This window comes from Spermophilus citellus (assembly GCF_964194105.1).
Source record: "Spermophilus citellus genome assembly, chromosome: 12".
NCBI classification, from domain to species: Eukaryota; Metazoa; Chordata; class Mammalia; order Rodentia; family Sciuridae; genus Spermophilus; species Spermophilus citellus.
In genome coordinates, this window is record NC_138198.1 from 126,962,892 (window position 1) to 126,984,708 (window position 21,817).

At 45.6% G+C, this 21,817-nt stretch overlaps 1 protein-coding gene across 1 annotated transcript in view; it reads left to right on the top strand.

Annotated features, from left to right (window-relative positions):
• The window catches only part of LOC308631681 (uncharacterized protein C18orf63), a gene marked incomplete at its 3' end in the record, with an annotated part of 74,985 nt that extends 54,178 nt beyond the window's left edge, over nucleotides 1-20,807 (top strand). The window contains 1 exon segment of the mRNA XM_081263068.1: nucleotides 20,466-20,807. Within this exon segment, the coding sequence (XP_081119194.1) occupies nucleotides 20,466-20,807 (342 nt within the window).
• Nucleotides 20,808-21,817: the final 1,010 nt, after the last annotated feature.

The window sequence follows — 21,817 nt, forward strand, 5'->3', positions numbered from 1 at the left end:
CACACAATGATTGAATTTAGCTCATGCTAACCTGATTTCAAGTGCAGTTCAGCTCACAGGGACAATGAGAAACAGAATGCTTGTTCCACGTTATCAGAAAGTATTTACATTGAAACATATGGCTTTGAGTTTCCCTGCTGTACAGGAATAATAGCTCACAATAGGCAGAGATCGCTGCCCACATTCAGAGATCACGACATTTAGAAACCACTGAATATTGCCTTAATACTCTACACCCAACAATTATTTTTGACCAAGGAAGACATTAACAAGCATCCCTTGTGCTCTTCCCCCAACACATGGAACACACACACACACACACACACACACACACACACACAGCACCTCTACCTCTTGTCCCTGGGAAGGCGGAGAGTGTTAGGAGCCATGACTTCATCACAGGCAGCCCCACTAGACTTCGTCCCCTCCTCAACTTGCCAACCTTGATATATTGTTGCTTTGTTCAAAAAAAGAGGCTCTAGAGCATAGAAAATCTGCAGAAGTCTAAAGGAAGGATGTTCAGACATTTAAGTTGATTACATAAAAAAGAGTGCAATTTCTTTCTAGGGAAGGGAAGTTGCATTGGTCGCTTTTGCCTGGGCTGGTTTTGATCAAACAGGAATTCTGTTGGGAAGTATGGCAATGGGCCCTTCAAACTACTGCTGTTGACTGAGATGCACAAAAGTTGCACCAAGTCAGCACAGAAAGCTGTCTTCTTCCACAGGCGCAGTTCCTGTGTTTTAAGTGAGGGACTCGAAGTACGTGGTTTGAAGTCCTGTTATGGTTATGAAAAAAATGGCGTTCATACATGTACTTTGGATAATGATGACCATCACATTCCACCATCATGGTTAACCCCATGTTCCCTCCCTTCCCCTCCCACCCCTCTGTCCTATCTAGAGTTCATCTATTCCTCCCATGCTCCCTCTCCCTACGCCATTATGAATCAGCCTTCTTATAGCAGAGAAAACATTTGGCATTTGTTTTGGGGGGGGATTGACTAACTTCACTTAGCATTCTCTTCTCTAATTCCATCCATTTACTTGCAAATGCCATGATTTTAGTCTCTTTTATTGCTGAGTAATATTCCATTGTGTATATATACTACATTTTTAAAAAATTTTTTATTTGTTTTAATTAGTTACACATGACAGTACAATGATCTTGATATATTGTACATTTGAATCAGATGTATATACCACATTTTTAATCCATTCATCTACTACTTTGTATACAAAGATATGAAAAATTTGTGCTCTATATGTATCATATGAATTGTAATGCATTCTGCTGTCATATATAAATTAAAAATTGATTTTAAAATATATTATGCAGATATCTTCTATCAAGTCATAGTTTCCTTTTTGTCTACATATTTTTGCAGAACAAAATATTTTAATTTTGTTGAGATCCAAAATCAATGTTTTTCTTTTATGGAGAAAAATGCTTGCGGTGTCAAGTCTAAAATCTTTGCCTAGCTCTGGGTCCTGAAGATGCTCTCCCTTGTTCATTTCTAAGAGTTTTTAAGCTTGCATTTTGTATTTAAGTTCATGATCTATTTTGAGTCAGTTTTTATTTTAGGTAGGAGATTGGATGATATTTTCTTTCCCTGTCAACATCTAATTGTTCCAGAAACATTGTTGAAAAGTCTGTCCTTTCATTGAATAATTTTGGTACTTTCAACAAAAACATCATGACTAATCAATGACTGAATAAATTCAAATAAAGAAAATGTGGCATATAAAAACAGGAGTTCTATTCATCCATAAAGAAAAGTGGACGGAAGTACAGATCATTATGTGAATATGTTTAATGTAAGTTAAACTCAGAAGGTCAAGGGTCCTGTGTTTCCTGTCATATGTGGAAGCTAGAGAGGAAAATTGTGGGAGGGAGATCACATGAAAATCAAAGGGAGATCAGTAGAGAAACGGGACCAGGGATTAGGGATGGGGGAAATGTTGGGGAGTAATATTGGTGAACTATATTGTTATATTATGTGCATGTATAAATATCTAACAGCAAATTCTATCACTATGTACAACTGTAAGGTACCAAAACCAATGTGGAGCGAATGTCATGCTTCTACAGATCCTAAAAAAATGACATTTTGGTCTTTAAGAAAACCTTTCTTATTGTGAAAAAAAATATATCATGATTCAAAAGAGTTTACACATGTAGAGTTTAAAGAATAGTAACAATATTACAACTTTAAGAATGATAGTGAATAAGAAGAAGATATATGTGTGTGTGTGTGTGTGTGTGTGTGTGTGTATGTATATACAAGCTAGAGAATAATAACAAACAATAATGAATCTCCACCAAAACCTCAGAAGCTTCCTCAGAGCTTCCTTCTGACCTCATTCCCTGCAAGAAGCGACCACTGTCTCGAGACCATAGAGAAAGCAAGGATGTGTGGGTGACTGAAGTGTCCCACGTGGGCATGCAGCTGGGCAGGGGGCCTTTCGTGGGGAAGCACACTCCAGGAACTGGGAGGTGGCGTGATGCCACGTGATGCATTTGCTGTTGTGTGTGTCTACCCAAGTCACTTGCAGCTCACTAGAGTGACTGAGCTGGTGGCTTCTCAGAGAAGCTCCCTCACTTCTCCACTGCCATCTCTTCATTCCACTCAGCTGCTCCCTCGTGACATTCAGCTGCCTTGAGCTGGCTGCCCCTTCCAGGGAAATCAGCAGAAGAAAAGTTCATTCATGGACTGAGTTGGGTTGCTCCTGCCCTGGGGTTCCCCGAAATATTAGAGCGCATGACCACATCTGTCTGTTTCTGGAAGTCCGCGTTCTTGTTGGATCGTCATCAGATGGCCCGAGTGCAGGTTGGACTGCCCCGCCCCACTCATTTCCTGCTGTTTTCCATCTGACCTGAGCTGCCTTCCTTTCCCTTCCTCCTTTCTCTCTCTCTGTCAATAGTCGGCTTCCTTCACAAGGGTCTTCTCTAGTGCCGAGAAGGAAAGAGAGCGCCAGTCTGGCCTGCGCTTCCTACAGTCTGCAGATCTTTACTCAGGTCTACCTGGGAGGATCTGTGCACCAACTCCACAGAAATAACCAACAAACATCGACGTTGCGGCCTCAATGTATATTCAGGAAAGAAAAACATTCTAAAAATCACTCTAAAGAGTGGCCATCTGCTGAAATGCAGCTCTGACCACTGTGATTACAACCTTGTGGTATGCAAGGGAGGAGTCCAGCTCCTGGAAACTGGAGCCCCAGGATCGTCCCTTCTCCACAGAGGGTCTCCCCCGTGGGCAGCTTTCAAAAAAGAAAGACCATTAGCCTAGAGTGACATCAAGTTCTGTTTAGTCAGCTTCCTGTCACCTAGACAAAGTACCTGGGAAAAGACAATTCAAGGACAAGAGATTTATTTGGGCTCAGGGTTTCAGAGGCTTCAGCCCTTAGTGGATTGGCCCCAGCAGCGTGGGCCTGTGGCCAGGCAGAGGACCATGGCAAGGAGCCACTGTGGGTTGAAACTGCTGACCGCGAGGCAGCTGGGAAGCAGAGCCAAAAAGAGAACACCAGGAGGAAGGGGCCAGAGACAGATGTGGTCGTCAAGGGCCCACGCCCAAGGACGAACCTCCTCCAACTAGGCCACTTCCTGAGTTCCCACCACCTCCCGATAGCGCCATCAGCTGGGATTGAGCCTTCAACGCATGAGCTTTGGGGACATTTAAGATCCAAACCAGGGGTTGGGGATATGGCTCAGTCTGTAAAGAGTTTGCCTCACAGGCACAGGGCCCTGGGTTCTATCCTCAGCACCAGACACACGCACAAAAGATCCAAACCATTATAAGCTCCCATGCCTTAAGAGACAAGATACTTGCAGGAAATGATTTTTTTCTTCCTATTCCGTCTTCATGAAGAATATATATAAAATCTTGGGATCTGGTCTCACCCACAGTCATCATGTTTTATTACTATTCTTTGATGAAAAAGAAAATCACATATTGGGCTGGGAACATGAGCTAGAAAATGTGTAAGGCACTGTGCTTTCTATAATAGTCAGAGCATAAAAATAACCTCTGAGTCCCACGGGTGCCTCTTGACATCTAATGCCAGCTGCCAGCTCCCAACCCTCTGCCTTCTGCCCCTTTTCTAATTATAATAGTCTCTGGAAAGTGGCTGTCCAGATCAGTTCTTACAACGCTGGAATCCGAGTAAGCTTTGAGACGCTGTGGTCGTTTGTCTCGTTGCAGCCGACTTGGAGCACTACTTCATCAGATCACAGAAGACCCGAGGCTGCTGTGTGGGCCTCTGCCGAGCAAATGATCGGAGCAGGATGGATAGAACTATAGTGAGGAAATTCTGAAGTTCGTAGTTTAAATTCCTGTAAACGCTTAAAATCACAAATTTTAAGGAATTGGGGAGTATTTCAAGGGCAGGAAACATTAGCTTTTTTTTTTTTTGGTCACTCAGAACGTTGTACTGTGCAAAGGAAGTGGGACAAGGTACAGGCAATGAAGTGAGTAAGGAAGTCCTGTGTAGCCTGCAACGACGTGAGCACAGAACACCGGGAGGCAGTTCCCTTCTCTTTCCAAGGTCACCTCTTCTTCGGGTACTTGAAACTGTGATCTCTAACCACACTCCTTAAATGGGGGTTTTAACTGCATCTGTCCCACATCTGAGATCACATTTGTACCTCTGTCATCGTCCTGGAAATTTCCGTTCTAGCGATCGATTACCACGTGTTTTGTTTTATTCCTCCATCGGGCTTCAGTTTTGAATTCCACAAATCCTGATTCAGCTCAGCCTAATGAAAGAAGGTGCCATGCCTTTCTTAGTTGCTACTCTGGATAGTGAAGGCTTTAAGGCTTTTAGCAATAGAGACAGGGCAGAGGAGGCAAAGTGGGCAGATGATTGGCTAAAAAAACAGCTTTTGGCTACGCTACCCCAGGGGTCTGAAAGTGACCCTAGGAAAGAGCCCTCCACAAGCTGAACTCTCTGACAGCCCCTGTGGCCCGTCAGTGAGTCACTGCCCTGAGGAGGGCAAGAGTATGCTCTGATTGTTCCCACCCAGGGCCACCGAGCAGCAATCCCGCTGGAGCAATCTTGGTTCTACTGGAAGATGACTCTGCCATGAGTGACAGGCCCCAGCACCCAAGGAGCCCCAGGAGTCGAGATCGAGTCACCCTCCACGTAGCAGGTAGGAGAATGAAACTATTTATCAGCACCGGAGCTGTCCTGACTCAGCCAGGAGTGCTGCATGACAGGAGTGTGTGGTAGATTCAAAGTGAGACACTTCACTTTTCCTCTCACTTGCAGAACTGGCTCTCAAACTGTCTCCCATTCCTTTGTCTATGTCCCAGAATGTCCCATCCCTCGGTTACTAAGGGACCTGTTGACAAAGTTAGGAACAAGTACCTCAATGGCCTGAAATCAAATTTAGGGAGAAGTGCTCTTAGAACAAGACATCCATCCACTAGCCTTTTATTTGCTTCTTAAGTATCATATATTTATTATGGGACCAACCGAACCCAGTATCTCAGTGCCTTCACCTCTCAAGAAAGATCAGATTCCCAGTTAAATATGCCCAGACAGCTTGGCACGGTCAGCTGACCACGGCCCCGACTGAGCACAAGTCTGTGTCATCTCCGGTGATTCCTTAGAGATCACTGGTCTCTCCTCCAATGTCTCTTGGAGTTTACCTGACTTTCTTACTGGGTTTCATCCAAATTCATTGGGGAAATGGGACAGTTCTGCTTCTGTAAGTGCCCCAGGATTCAATCCCTGAGGTTCCTGTGAGATGTGGAAAGAAGTGGCATGAGCACAAGTGCCACAGTGGCCAGAAGAGGTGAAGCTGCTTGCCCTTCCAGTAAGAAGACAGCCCTCAGAGTCTCCATGTCTTCAAATGCGGGGACCCCAAAAGCTGAGAGGCCCTAATTTGTACACCATTATTGATATCAGGTTTTCCCTAAAAGGCCCAGAAACCCCTTCAAAGGGTCCAGTATTAGGGATTTGTCCACACCCCAGGAGCCTCTAGGTGGGTCCTGAGTGAGCATCAGCTACTGCCTCACTGTCCGGGCCTGAACCTAAAAGACAGCTCTGTGGGTTTCTGGGCCTGAAATATCCATCAGCGATGGACTCCCGGTTATGGCTGGATAGAAAACCTTTACCCAAGGCACCAAAGGGAGAGGACAAAGGAACTTTCCACCAGACTGAAGGGCACGTGACTGATTAAAGACTGAGCTGGGGCGTGCTCCAGCGGGGCCTTCCCAACCTAGAAACTCTATACACACAAAGGCTGGATTTAGTTTAAAGGTTCCAGTTCAAACATTAGACCTGCTTCAAGGGCAGTTTCCTACTTCTCCAAACACTAGGTCTAGTGGTCGAGTTGTTTGAAAGCAGAGGCTACACCTGGTTTGTGGTCAACAAGGCCTCCTAATCAACCTTGGGACAACATAAGAAGGTTCACCACCCCAAGCCCAGGCAGTTTTAGAAGTCAAGGTCATCTCTAACTCATGGAGGGAAGACCAACAAGAAGTCAGGCCCTCCCGGCCAGGCAAGGTGGCCAGGCCTGTAATCCCAGCTGCTGAGGCAGGAGGCTCAAGGGTTCACAGGCAGCCTCAGCAACTGAGCAAGACCCTGTCTCAAAATACAAAATAGAAAAGGCTAGATGTGGCTCACTGGTTAAGTGCCCCAGGATTCGATCCCTGGTACCAAAAAAAAAAAAAAAAAAAAAAAATCAGGCCCTCCTGTTAGATAGTCCTGTATAGGCATTATAGAAGAAACTTACTCCAGCCAGTAAGACCTAAAAGACGTGCATCTTAGTAAGTCTGAGGATGATGGTTCACAGATGGAAGCAGTTTTGTAGAAAAGGGCATCCGAGAAACTGGATACATAGTGGGAAGTGGCTACTTGATACCATAGAAGCAAATGCCTGTCTCTATCACCTCTGCCCAAAGCACAGCTCATTGCCCTTATCTGGAGCCCTACAATTAAAATAAGGAAGAATCTTAAATATCTACACATTCCAAATATAGATTTCTAGTACTCCATGCCCAGTTGCTATCTAGAGAGAAAGAAGGGTGTTAACAACTTAAAATTTCCAGATAAAGTATAGAGACCTATTATTAAAGTTTTGAGGCAGTGTGACTTCCTAAATAGAGGGCAGTAATTCACTGTGAGGGACACCAATGGGATGGATCCCCAGTAAGCCAAGATAATAATATGGTAGATAAGACTGCAAAGTTTGTGTCCAATCCCCTGGCTCCCACAGAGAATCCTACACAGCTGCATAAACTTATGGCCCTAGTCCCAGATTCTTCTAATGAAAATGCCTAAGAACCCCTCCACAGAAACACAAAATGGAATAAATGGGTTATACTATGCTAATGAGACAGGATGGCTCACAGATGGGGAGAAGACTGTTATTCCTGAGGCTTATCAATGGAATGTTAGTAAATATTCACATGAGGGCATCTATTATCCAAAGGACACCCTTTGGGAACTGACAAGGGCTATTCTTACTGGAAAAGGATTTCATAAGACTATCAGTGGGTTTTACAAAGCTGTGAAATTTGGTAACAAGACAACCCAATTTTTAAAATTTGTCTAGTAGCAGTACATCTATCTATGGGAAGATTGGCAACTGGAATTTACCCAAATGCCCTAAAAAATATGGATATAAATATTCACTTACATTTATAGGATGGACAGAAGCCTTCTCCACTGAAACAGAGAAAGCCATTGGAGTATATAAATGTCTTTTAAAAGAAATTATTCAAGCCAAGCACAGTGGCACACACCTGTAATCCCAGGGACTCAAGAGGCTGAGGCAGGAGGATTGTGAGCTCAAAACCAGCCTCAGCAACTCAACGAGGACTTGTCTCAAATTTAAAAAAAGGGGGGGGGCTGAGGATGTGGCTCAGTTGTTAAGTGCCTCTGGGTCCAATCCCTAGTAAGAAAGAGAGACAGAGAGAGAGAGAAAAATTATTCCACAATTCAGGCTCCCAGAGTTCTTGTAAAGTGATGATGGTCTTCCTTTGTTGCAAATCCTACACAGCTGCATAAACTTATCCTCTCTATTGCCCTTGGATTATATCCTTAAATTTTAGCTAAGCTGCATTCAGCTTGGCATCCCCAATCCAAAGGACCAGGAGCCTTGGATAAAGCTATTTCCCAATGCCCCTTTCAGAACTGTGCTGCCTCAAAAAGCTATTCAAAACTTCTAAGCCCCTTGTAGATGCCAAATTGACAACCCTACTTAACTGCCACCTTTTGGTTTGATGAAAATACATGCCACACCTCACACTATGTCATTAACTTGTCATTCACCTGCTCTCCTATAGTTTGGAAACAGAATTTTCCTGATCTGACACAAAACCCTGCTGTCCGTCCAAGAGTGCAGAAGGAGATAAGGTTATGCTCAAAACATGGAGGGAGGGTTCACCAGAGGACCCCAACTTCAGCCCAAATGGAAAGGACTTTATCAGGTTATACTCACCACCACCCTACTGTAATGTACAGAAAATCCCCAGGTGGGTCCCCTTGCTAAGATTAAAATTTGTTCCACCTAATCTCTCATACGATTCTTCAGATTTACATAAATACACTCCTGAGCCCATAGAGGACCTCAAGTACCTACTCAAGAAAGTGAATACACAAGTAATGGGGTGATGGTATCTTGCAGGAGGCTTATTTTTACTATCATTAAAATTAATAGGGATACAGGCAAGGAACCTCCACTGCCCACTTCGTCCCTTTAGATCATGTAGTGAAAGAGCTTTGTAACCTCTAAGATAAGAAGGAACAACCTCCCTGTATCGGCAGGAAGAAGCTATAGAAGATAAGAGACCTTAGTTCCTTTACAATAGGAAACAATAAGGAGGGTAAAATCTCTCAGGGAAAATGAGATAGTAGGGACAAAGGGAAGATGCACTCCTGGGTTTTGGCTCATAGCGTGTTGGGCAGGCCAAGATGGGAATAGTTAGGTCTCCTCGCTGAGGTTTCCAGTAGGCTATGTTTTCAGTATGTAGCCAAGGTCATGAACACCCTGATTCAGGGTGTGTACTCAAGGTCACTGCATTGCTTGTGAGCATGCACTCACTTGCATAACCTGTTGGCAGTGTGCCTTCTTTGTCTGACCTGCACATAAAACGGCCTACAGAAATGGTTCAAGGGTCTGGCTGGGTGTGGAACTAGAGGCTGGCCTGCTGCCCGCTCCAAGTAAAGCCTGTCTGCTCCCAGCCTCACTGCACCTCTTCCTCCACCTGCTGAGACCCGGCCTCACTGCACCTCTTCCTTCACCTGCTGAGATCCCGAATCTCTTTTGTTGGGTCTGAGCCCCACACAGCAGCCTGACGGCCATTACAAGGTCCCACCTTAACTTACAGTCTGTCAGATAGGATTATAAATAATATATCAGATATAAGTGTGTAGACACACACCAAGTAAAGCCAGAGAAATGATAACCAATGGCCAGATTCAAAGAGGTTAGGAAAGGCTTTAAAATTCCTGGCTCAGAGAAGTCTGAAATTTCATCAACCCCTTGAGCCTGCTGGGACCTGCCCAAGTCCATGGGATGTGCCGCCTATGACTGCCAGGGAGGTGCTGTGCAGCAGGTGACCTCAGGTGTGTCTTGGGGAACCAGAGAGTCTTGATACCTGGGAATGGTGATGCGATAGCCGATTCAGAAACTGGGAACTCCAAACTGTTTAGGGAGGGGTTGGACTCGGACCATCTCAGGGACAGGTCTGCTGCATGCACTGAGATGCATGGGGGGCTGTACAACTCCATCTCTGCAGGCAGACACCCCAGGGGCAGAGGGCTGGGTGGCACCTCCCATGGAGCATGAAGCACAACTATGCAGCACCTATTGGAAAGGTGCTAGAGGGCTGCTGGTTGATGGTTCCGACTTGGATAGGGAGCACCAAGCACAGCGCACGCTCTGTGACAGTGGTTCCCCATGCACAGTGTTTGCTCTTTACACAATTTCATCTGAGAATCCCTGGCAGACTATAACTACTGAATCTGCCTTTCAGTCTGAGGAGTCCAGGGCTGGCATTGGAGCTCTTTGCATAAAGTTTAGGGAACACAGATCATTTCTCTGCCAGAAAAGCAATTGGAGTGACACAAGGAGCTCTTGGTCGGTCGGAGGCTCACAGCAGGCTCTCTGAGGAGAGCCACTCCTTTAATTCCGTGCACTTGCCCATGGAGTCGCCTTCCCCTCCTCGCCAGCAGGACCCAGGCTTTCTGTCCTGTCCTGTCCTGCATGGCTCCTCAGCACCTGCCGTGCAGACCGATGACACTCACCATTCTGCTTCTCCCCTATGCAGTGATGCAGTCTGAACCTGGGGAGGAAATGACAGACCAGTGATCTGCACAGTCTCCCAGATCTAATCAGATCAAAATCCATCCCTGTAGCAAAGCAGGGTTTCCAGAAGCACTTGCTCAGGTCCCTGCAGGTGTTTGGTTCCACCTGGCCCCATGTGTCTATCACCACCACCCACCAACAATTCCCTTGTTTGTCTCCTTCCTCCTCTCACTCCCAACCTGGCCATAACTCTAACCTTTCAAATGATTTTTTACTGGGAAGAGAGAATGAATCCCAATGTAGCTGTCCACATTTCATGGGAAAGTCAGTGATAACAGGCCACGAGGCTGCAGGGAGGAGGGATTCTGCCTGTGATCCTAGTGGATGCAGATCGCCCAGAATCCAAACCTGTGCCTGAACTGCGTCAGTCTGGGGCTCAGGACACTGCAGCTAAGGTCAGAGCGGTGGCAAAGCCCTTCTTGAAAGGACCTGCCTGCCCACTTGGCCAGTGGGCCCAAAGGCAGACAGGCTCCGAGTTTCTCTGAGTTACTGAGTCCCAACCATTATTTTAATTAGGTATTAAAATTGCAAAAACTGAAGGTTTGGCAATTTGGATTGGAGTCTATTCTGATTTGCTGAATAAAGTCTCCCGAGAATTTTCTATGGGAAAGTGCTTACATTAGAACAAGGGGAACATCTAGCACAGCCTGGTCGAAAATGTGTTTGGGGTAAAATATCTTTGATTATAAGTCATATAACCTATAACATTAAGTTTAGAAAATAAATGGGAGAGAGACACTCATGATCCCAGCACTGTGACCCAATGCTTGTGGGTTTTGTCATTTCTCTTTTACTCCAGATTTGCAAAAGTAAGTCATCCTCCTCATTCTGTTGTGGCAGACTTGCCGTCTGATTTTCCCAGCCTTGGGGCATGATCGGCTTCCCACCCCACCTGCATCTCTACACAACTGCCATTTTAGTGGGGCTTGTCCCAAATTTCGTCGGGCTTTTGCTGCTTACAAGTTTTGCCCTTTGACATAATGCTATGATGAACTCTTGCTCCATATATCTTGGTCAATAATTTGTATTAATGATTTGATGGAACTGAAGAAAATTTGGGTTCCTATCATTATGACGTGTGGAGGCAATTTATTAAGAGGAGAAAATGATGTCTCAAATGACAGTAAATAAAATAAAAGCCCTCAGGGTGCTTAATCCTATAAGATAGCAAAGCTTCATTAATTTAGATCAACTGTGGGAAGATAGGGCTAATTAGTACATTTAATTTAAATGCTGTTTCTTTTTTTTAATTACATATAAATGCAGTTTGTTAATTTTTCCAAACAGAAATCTTTCAAGGTTTGCAAATGCTGTTTAATTCGTAATCATTTATGATTTTAAGCTGACTGGAAATGGAAGCTGTAAAGTACTTACAAAGCAGTTGTTTTAATCAAGTAGCAATGTGATTTTTATTTAAAGTAATTGACAGAGATAGACTATATTCAAGATGTACAATATGATGGTTCAATATGTGTTGACAGTTGGGCTGGGGTTGTGGCTCAGCAGTAGAGCATTTACCTAGAATGTGTGAGGCCCTGGGTTCGATCCTCAGCACCACAATAAAGATACTGTGTCCAACTACAACTAAAAAAATAAATATTAAGAAGTATACTTTGACAGTGATTACCACAGATTAATACCCTGTGATTGGATCCTGGAACTCTTCCATCTTACAAGGGAAAGTCTGTGCCCTTTGACCAAAATACCCCCATTTCCTCACCCCTGCTCCTTGACAAGTTCTGTTCTGTGCTAGCTTCTATAAATTTTACTTTGTTTTTAATATTTTTTACTGGTATATCATAATTATTCATTGCAGCAGGATTCATTGTTACATATCCATACATGCAACTGTAGAACAATATAATCTGGTCAATTTGAGTTTGACTTTGTCAGGTATCACATGTGTGTGAGATGATGCAGTATTTGTCTTCCTGTGTCTGCTTTCTTCACTTAGCATAATGTCCTCCAGTTTCACCCATATTGTCACAAATGGCAGGATAGTATTCCCTATGTGAATCACAGTGTCTTCATCTGCTCACCCTCTGCTGAACATTTCAGTGTTTCCGTGTCTTGACTCTTGTGAATCATGCTGCAGTGAACACGGGTGGCGGTGATTTCATTTCCTTTGGAATCATATCCAAAAGTGGGATTGCCGGACCACAGGGTAATTCTGTTTCTAATTTTTTGAGGAACCTTCAGATTGTTCTCCATGATTGTTCTCATCTACATTCCCACCAACGGTGTGCAAGGGTTCCCTCAGGGGTGTGAGTGATTAGCCAGGCGAGGTAAGATCTGGAAAGCATACGACAGGTAATACATGCCGTAGTCTGGGAAGGAGTGGGTTGCAGTGAGGCACCAGGAGAAGTTTTCTAAGGAGAAGGCCCGCACTCCTTCCGCATTCTGCCGTCCAGATGACTTGGCCTCCTCCCCAGTGACACATGAGGCTTTCTTCCCTGTAGCTGTAACGCTGGCTCAGGGTGGTGAGCACCAGCACATGGGGAGCAGGATGGAGGGACTAAAGGCCCCAGCATACAGGAGGTGCTTAATAAGTAGCTATTGAATCAAGCCTTCCTTCTGGATGAGTTAATGATCATTTAATCGAGTAGGGAGACTGAAGGCTCATCTTGTGTGCCAACGTAGTCAGGCCAGAGTACACAGTCATTTAATCAAGCACTAACCGAAAGTTGCTGTGAAGGAATTTTGTAGATGTGGCCATAGTCAGTTGATCTTCTGCAAAGCACATTATCCTAAGTAACAAAAAGAGCAAAACCGAGATTTCCAGGAAAAAAAAAAAAAAAGGAACTTTTGCTTCATGATGGTGGCATCAACTCCTGACTGAGCTGATGCCCACTGACTGCAGACCTGGCAGCCCTGAGAATTGTGTAAGCCAACCTCTTACGAAAGTCTGTCTTTGTGTCCTACTCCCTGGAGAAATGTGGCTAGCACTCAAGTTCTTAACTCTCTAAAAGTGGCTCTCAGAAATCAAGTCCTCCAGGTAGGCAATTTAAAAAAAAAAAAAAAAAACCCAAAACCAAAGACACAAAAACCTTTCCTAAGCAACTTGAATCAGCTTGAGAGGAAATTGCCCAGACACAGAGACTGGCAGCAGAAGTTCCCTACTACAAAGCTCAGTGGGTCACCCCACCTGTGCCTATACTCACCAAACACATTCAAATCCTCAGAGATCCAGTGATCTTCTTAGTCCCTGATACTCAAATCTGAGGATCAACAGACGTCTATGGAACTCTGATATGGAAGAGACTAAAGAGAGAGGAGACCACAATACAGGGGAGCAAGCTTCTATAGGAAGAAGAAAACTTCCAAAATGCTATTGTCAATTTTCTTAGAGAAAGAAGGATAAGCATTTTATTTATGAGACTAAGAGTATTATTTTTCAAAAAAGAAACAGCCACAGAATGAACGAAAGAACTCGGCTACTAAAATATGAGGGCAAAATTGAAGACTCAAATAGGAAGACTAAGGTGAGAAAATATGCAGAAAATAGAACAATAAGAAAAATATGGAAAAGAGGACAGAAAAGAAAATAGAGAATAAGTTCAGGAAGCCTAATATCTAAAATAGATATGAAAATAATATTTAGAATAGAGGAAATCATCAAAGTGATTCAAGACAATTTCTGAGAAGTAAATTAGTTTCCTGATAGGAGGGTCCACGGAATACTCATGAATACCTGTGAACAGCAGGATACAAGTTCAGAACAGCAGAGACAAAGGAAAAATCCCACAAATGTCCAGAAAGAGCAGACAAGTGCCTCCATCCATAGCCATGAGGATTCCCTTGAGGAAACTGCTTTATGAAAAGCAACAGCAAAGCTAAAGACAATGGGGTTTAAATTTCCATTATTCTGAAGGAAAATGAATTTTCTGCTTAGAGGTCTCCACCTAGTCAACCACCAGCCATGTGTCAGAGCAGATCAAAGGCATTTAGATAAGAAGGTCCAAGTAATTAACTCCCATACTCCCTTCCTCAGACCCAAACCAGGCATCAAATCCAGAAACTAAAGATGTCACAGGAGATAAGTTCTCCCACACTCAAGAGAGATGGTGGGAGTGTACCTGCGGCTGGTTCAGGGCCATCCTGGAATGCTGGCTTCTCCTGTGGTCTAGAGGTGACCATCAAGTGAAGCCAGGGCAAGGACCTCAGAGAGACATCCTGGGGACAGTGACTCTGTGATTCCAAATGTCTTGAGATTGACTATATAATAAAAGCATGAAAACAAAGCAAATAAGACTAGTATAAAGTTCAGGAAAAAAAAAGTTCATGGCTCAGCTGTGAATAATCTTTATTCGTCATCATGTAAACATTGAACACTGACCTAAACAAAACTGTGATAGAACTTCTGGAAGGTGCATGAATTGATGGGGTGGGGTCGGAAGACCAGCAGGGGGAAAGAGCAACAGATCCTCATGTGCATCACAAGTAAACAGAGGATGGCTGCACCGAGAGATGGAGGGCACTGGTCGCAATTGAGCATGGTCCTTGGAAACAGAGAAACATTCTTAGATGATCAGTGAAGACAAAGCGATACCTTCCTCCCAGGGGATTAAGAAACAAAGAGCTTGGGATGATTGTTTTTTGATACTATGTTCATAAAAACATTTGAATTTTCAAACTGCATACATATAAAATTTTAAATAATGACTAAAAACTAAAACAAAAAATAATAACAACTGTTAAGATTTAGCTCAGCCTATGTTCAAATAATTTCAAAGGCATCTAAATGAATAAAGTATTCACAACTCATTGTCATAAATCTACCCCACATTGGATAGTTCTAGCATGTCACTGCTTCTTTAAAACCTTTCTGTCTTGGAATCAACAGTCTTATTAGAGAATTTGAGGAGCTTCGAAGCTTGGGGTGTTGGCTGTCTCTGGCGGAGGCAATGTTCTCGTTCCCTGTGGAAAGACCATCTCCCCTCCCCTATTTTAGGATGTCTTTTACCTTCCCCTGGTTGATGTGTAAAGCCCACACTACTCTGAATATCCCAATGGCAGTGGTGCTGATTGGGTGGTGGGGGCCGGGCAGGAAGTTCCAGCACAGGTGTGTGGTGAGGTCTAGTCATCAATACCTGCAGGCAGATGTGGCCACAGGAGATGAGAGGCCTTACTGGCTGATGTGGGAGGCAACCTCTGGAGGCCAAGAGCAAAGAGTGCTTGGGAAATGAATTCACCCTGGCATTGCCCACAGTGATTCCACACACCCTGTCACGTTCAGTGGGTGGCCCTGTGTTGGGAGGGGGCGGGATTTGGGAGCTCGTAGTATGAGGTAAAAGGTTTTCTAGTGAACAGTATGAACTTGGTCAGAGATACATATCCCTGGGATTGGCGCATGGCCAATGAGATGGGATTTCTGAAGGAAGACCCACACCTCTGAAGGCACTGGAGAGCTCACTGGAGTCCTTTACTGAGAGGAGACTGGTGGAGGTGGAGTAGCTCTGATGTCGGGTCTGTCTGACACCTGTGCTCCTGGTCCTTCTAGGATCCATGCTGCGGCTAACTGATCTGAAAAGCCTGTAAAGGAACCAGGATGTTCATTTCCCATGTCAACTTGACGAGCCACGGGGTGCCCAAATATTTGGCTAAACATTAATCTTCCTTCCTTCCTTCCTTCCTTCCTTCCTTCCTTCCTTCCTTCCTTCCTTCCTTCCTACTAAACTAAGACTTTACTCAGATTTGATTTGATTTTCACTTAGTTGTTTTCTTGTTCTGGGATCCAATCCATGCTGCCAAACTACATTGAACATATATTGACCTTTGAGGAGAGTGACTAAGCACGAGAGAGTTCATATAGTTTTACTTTCAGACATTGAATCTGCTTAAACATTAGGAAGGGGGTTGTACAGACATCAACACAGTTCATTGAAACATTGAACTTTTTTTGTGTGTGACAAATAAAATTTAGCCAAATAAACCCAAGTCCTGGTCAGTATATGTACACACACACAGAGTCATACTGACATTCCTAGAAGAAATATAAAATACAGGATCACAACAGAGGGAAACAAAGTCTGAAATAACTTACCAAGGATGTGCAAGAGACAAACAAGAACATGTATCATGAAATCTGGCTTTTAAAAAACAATTGTCAACTTAAACTTAAAATAAGAATAACAGTCAAAGCGAGATTCTCCGAAGAACACTGGATTTATTCGGGAAGAGTCACAAGGGGGTCGCAGAGCACAGTAGAGGGAGTGCGGGGCTCTGGCAAACTACGGGCACATTCAAAGAGGGTGAGGCCGGGGGACTGTTTAAAGACAACGGTGAGTTACATCAGATGTTTTGAAACAATGATCCTTGGTCACAAAGACTGACAACAAGTGTGGCTGAGGTTGTGACTAATAGCCAGTCAGTGTGGGTTGACGGACAGTTGCTGGGCAGACATCCTTGCCGAAGTAGCCTCTACGTAAGGCTGTGGTGGCCTCTGGGCAAAGCTGTGTTTTTGACCGTCTTTTGTGGTGGGTGCTACCGGGGACTCCTGCATAAGACCCTTCCTTCATAACCTTCCAGCTCTTACTCTTTTGTGTTTGGGTTGACACAAGCAACTCTATTTTGATTTTGACAATTTTTATATTTCTTTCATAATTCTAAAAGTATTTCTCTCATAACTATTTCATAGAATTTTGAAAGAAATATAAAAATTGTCAAATGTGCTTCTTTGGTAATGGTATTTCTTATCCTGCTAACGTGAGTTTAATCATTGTAAAAAATATACACATTTATTTTTTTCTCTTAAGTATATTTTTTGTTCAGATTAAGTATTGTATGTATGGGACGTTTTGTCTTTCTCACAGGTATGCATTGATTAAGCATTACTTCTAGGTGTGTCTGTGAGCGCGTTTCCTGATGCAATGAGCATGGGACTGAATAGACTGGAGGAAGCAAACGGTTCTCCCACTGTGGGTGGGCTTCAGCCAACCAGAGGCCCAAGAGGGCACAGTGCTGAGCCAGGAAGCCCCTGCTCTGTTCCAAGCTGGGCATGGATCTCCTGCCCTCAGCCTGACTTGCACATCCAGTGTCCTGGGTCTTCAGTTTGCAGAGGGCAGGTCACAGGGCATCTCAGCCACCATGGTCATGGGAAATATATAGATATGTACATGCTGGAATTGGCTTATGGCCAATACACAGAGAGAAAGAGAGAGAAATGTCCCCCACCCACGCTGAGCTCAGTGCACTTTTCCTTCACACTGGGCATGAGCTCAAAGGATGCTCGGTCTCACCATTTCAGGAACCCAAACACACATCCATTGTTTGTGACTGAATGAACCCGTGTCTACCCACGAGCCAGGAAATGACCATAGAGAGAGACTGTGGGAATGTCGAGGGTCTCCCAGGCACTAGCAGGTCTAAATTTCCACAAAGATTGGCCTTTTGCTTTGTGTTGTTTCCTTTTTCCTCATGAAGTTGGACATAGAAGCCCAAAGATTCCAATCTAAATATGAGAAGGAAATAGAACTGGACATAAGGATGAAACTTGCATCTCGTGCACATTTTTGAAGGGGGCAGTACTCACTCAGCTTAGCTCACTTTCAAATTTCACCATCATGGATTCAAACTATCAGTCCTTGTGCATCACTAACGCAGTCAGCAGGGAGCGTCCTAGGCCTCATGTGCGTTGGACTTCCCAGAGCTGTGATGGAGTCGTAGCCAGAGCTCCACTCCTGGGGGCCCACCTCCTTGCCTGGGCCTCGGGCTCGTTGTCCTCCTTCCTGACCTTCCTGCATTTACTGCTCCCCATTCAAACTTGCTCCACCTTCAGCTTTGACACCAGCCCTCAGCTGACCTCCGTTCAAGCCCAGCCCTATCATGGAATCATAGGTCACCAAAGTCCTCCTGGCCAGGCTTTCCTGCTGACCCTGACCAGCAGCTTTCTAAACCTCCGCTGCCAGTTTCTGAGTTTCCCTCCCTGGGAAGTTGATTTGCCTCCCTGAACTTGCCGGTACACAGAGGCCAGCTTTATTCATCAGGCTGTAGTTCCCGAGCACTCCTCTGTGACAACTCTGGGGACCAGTGGAACTCAGGTTCATGAGGGTCCTTCCCTGGGAGCAAACGTTCGGCAGCACCCTCAGGTAGGCAGAGGGTGGCACCTGGCTGGTTACCAGAGAATCAAGGCATGGACAGTAAGAGCTGAGGCCCAGGTGAGCTAAGGTGGAGTGTCAGCTTTAATCCGAGCCAGGAGTTCTCAGAAAAGCAACCCCCAGCCTTGTGATGGCTCAAACAAACCCATGATTCATACACGGCCTCCGACGATTGTCCACAAGGATCTGGCCACTCAGCAGGACACCAGGGAAGCAGGTGAGAAGCCAGGTCTCCAGCCACAAGCTGGGGTCATCCCACCCACCAGCCCGCCTCCGGCTTCTGCCTGGCCTGGCCTCCAGACCAACCTGGACATGTCAGACTCTCGATGAGAAAGAAAAAAGGACAAATCCCACAAGAGGAGAACATGAAGGAAAGAAAGAGCCTCCAGACTGTAGCTAGTCAGGAGCTCTTGTTTCTTAGACTCCATAAACATCTGTCCAACTCCAGATCTCTGGGCAGATTCTCAAGAAATACTCCACTCACATCTACTAAAATACCCCCAGAGAGCGTGGTCTGATACTGAGAACTCCAGCTTATACATCATGGTCTCGTGTTTCCCAACCCGACATACCACAGTAACATACCAACAGCCCTCTGCGTGTGTGGACGACAAAGCTGATCTGGCATTTCCCTGGCACCTGCGGAAGTCAGGAACATGTGCACCTTCCGGCAGCCTGCAATGGCAAGAGTGCTTTCACATACTCTGAAGATGTTTATCTCTCAGTACTTTGCCTAGAGAGGGTGGCTATGGACCAGTGAAGGTGGGCCATTTCCAAAGTCACATCATGGACGTGAGAATGACAAGAACTCTGTAGCTTTTTTCCAGGTTCGTTGCTGTTCAAGGTCATGGGGTCCTCCCCTAGCACAAGACTGGTACAAGCCCAGGAGCAGCTTGCTGCAGCCTGCCACCCCACGAGCACCAGGAAGGGAGAGCCTCCTTCCAGGAACTCAGCCCCTGGAGTGTGCAAATCACTTGTAGGATTTCCCTCCGACCCGTAAATGCTGGTGGCTTTTCATCTCACCCCATGACACAAAAATAATCCCCTTGGGAAAACCATATTCTTTTAATCAATAGAAAGCATCATGTGCAGGAAACATTAGTGTCTCTCTCTCTCTCTTTCTCTCTCTCTCTCTTTCTCTCTCTCTCTCTCTGGTTGTGTAATAAAAATAGCTGATGGTCTAAGGGATGCTGGAGGGAGCCCAGAGAGACTGCAACACAAGTGAATCAAAGTGTTTCTTGGCCTCCCCTATTTTAAAAGGAGAGGGGGTGCTTAACTTAAAGGAATGCACTGTGAGTTACGGAATCTTGCAGCCGTGGGAATGGGAGCCAGGAGCAGGATCCCACCTGAGTCTCTCCACTCTGGCACTGTCCCTGGAGACTTCTGCAGGAGCCCACAGCCTGCTTGACCACACACTGGGACACAAAGTCTGTGTGCACCAGGACCACTTGTGAGTCAGGGGTGAGCCCTTCTCTTACAAGTTCCCAAATGAGAACCACTGAGCCAGGCATGTCTTTTGCAGGTCATGTCCCCATGGAGAGAAGCAGCCCCAGGCTTCCGTATCACTCATGACGTTGTCCAGCACTGGATGTGGCTGCGGTGTAGGAGCCATTCCCAGCCCTCCCCATCTCCTCCGTTCGCTGACATCAGGGAGCTCAGGCTGCCGTAACAGAGTGCCACACACGGGGGCTGGAGAACAGACTGATTTCTCACAGCTCTGGAGGCTGGAAGTCAGAGATCAGGGTGCTGGTGGGTGGGTCCCAGGAAGGCCCCTCCCAGGTGGCAGACGGTCACCTTCAGTTGTGTCCGCACGTGGAGGAGAGAGGGTCAGAGAGCTCCCTGGGACTCTCATAAGGGCACTGAGCCACCCATGAGGGCGCCACCCTCAAAATCCAACCACCCCCACAGCCCCCAAAATGCTACCACAAAAGAGTTTTGTAGGGACACAAGCATTCCGTCCACAATCTGTAATAACTGTGTTTAATGTTATTAAACAACATCACTTCAGGAAAAGGGGAGACTCTGTTTCCTGACTATTTCCAACTCATACAGGTCCCTGCACTTCTTGGCCTTTACAAGGAAACAGTGCTCCCCTGGAGTCTCCAGGAGGAAGATCGTCCAGCCAACGCCTGGTACTGGCCCACAGGACCCATTTCAGACTGCTCCAGAACCTTCAGCTGGTTGTGTTGGCCCAAGTGGAAAGCTAGTGTCCTATTGCTGCAACAGAGGGACCTAGAACCCCGAGTAGCCCAGTCCCACCCCAGCCCCAGCCAGCACCCAGCCTGGGTGTCCCCAGCAGGGGGCGCTGTCTGTGGCGTCCATGAGCAGCGTGAGAAGCTTTGCTGTGGGTCCCTCACCCTGAGAGACAGTCTGGTCCTGTCACCCCATTGCTGAACACAAAGCCTCAGGGACTCAGGCCCTGTGCTAATCTAGACAGATTAAATATTTGGGAATTCTAGGACAGGATTTCTCAGATCTGGGGTCTGAGATCTGAGGAAATTTTCCTCCGCAGGGAACCCACTTGGAGTTTCCATGCAGCTGGGAGAGTAGGCTGGGTAGAGCACACCAAAACAAGAAACTGAGTTAGGGACGAAGAGCTTATGAACAAGACTGTCCAGTAACACTATAACCACGACCCACAGACAAGCCTGCATTAGGCACTCAGAACAGAAGGGCTTGATTTACAGCCATTCACTGAATGAGCCAAAAATAATTGCCGAGAGGCTTGGGCTAAGGCCAAGGAAAGCAGAAAGCAAAGCCTGCAGGAAGCACGTGAGACCTCCAAGTACCCTCACTGCGAACTGCAGTCTGTTGTCCCCGTCCTGCACCCCCGTTTAGAAAGGAACCAAAAAGGAGGTAACATCCAGCACCCCACATGCTGGCCAAGATGAGGGGTTTCCAATGGCACAGAGCTTGGCCTTGCTCAGCCACTCTGTCCAGAAATATCAGGTGATTCTTTTGGAGGTTGCAAAGAGTAGTGTGGTCCTAGGAAAAAGAACCAGGAATCACGGAGCTGAAGCCTACCCACCATTCCTCACTCAGCAAGCCCTGGATGCCAGGGTGCCATATGTGGTGCTGGGTAACCAGGATGCAAGGTGCAAGGGGCAGATCTGGGCACTCCATCTGAGGTACAGAAGAAAGTCGAGCTGCCAGAAAGATGTAAATGATTCATTGTATAGCTGCTGCTCCACTTAGTTAGCCCCATTGTCAGTGGAAAATGTTGAATGTGAAAACATATTCCATGCACTAAACCCACAGAACACCAAGCTTCTTACCACGGCCTACCTTAACCAAGCTCAGAACACTGAGCTATCGTTGGGCAGAATCACCTAACACAAGCCCTCTCCATAAGAAGATGCCAAGAATCTCATGAACGTAACTGAAAGTGAAACAGAGCTTGGGTG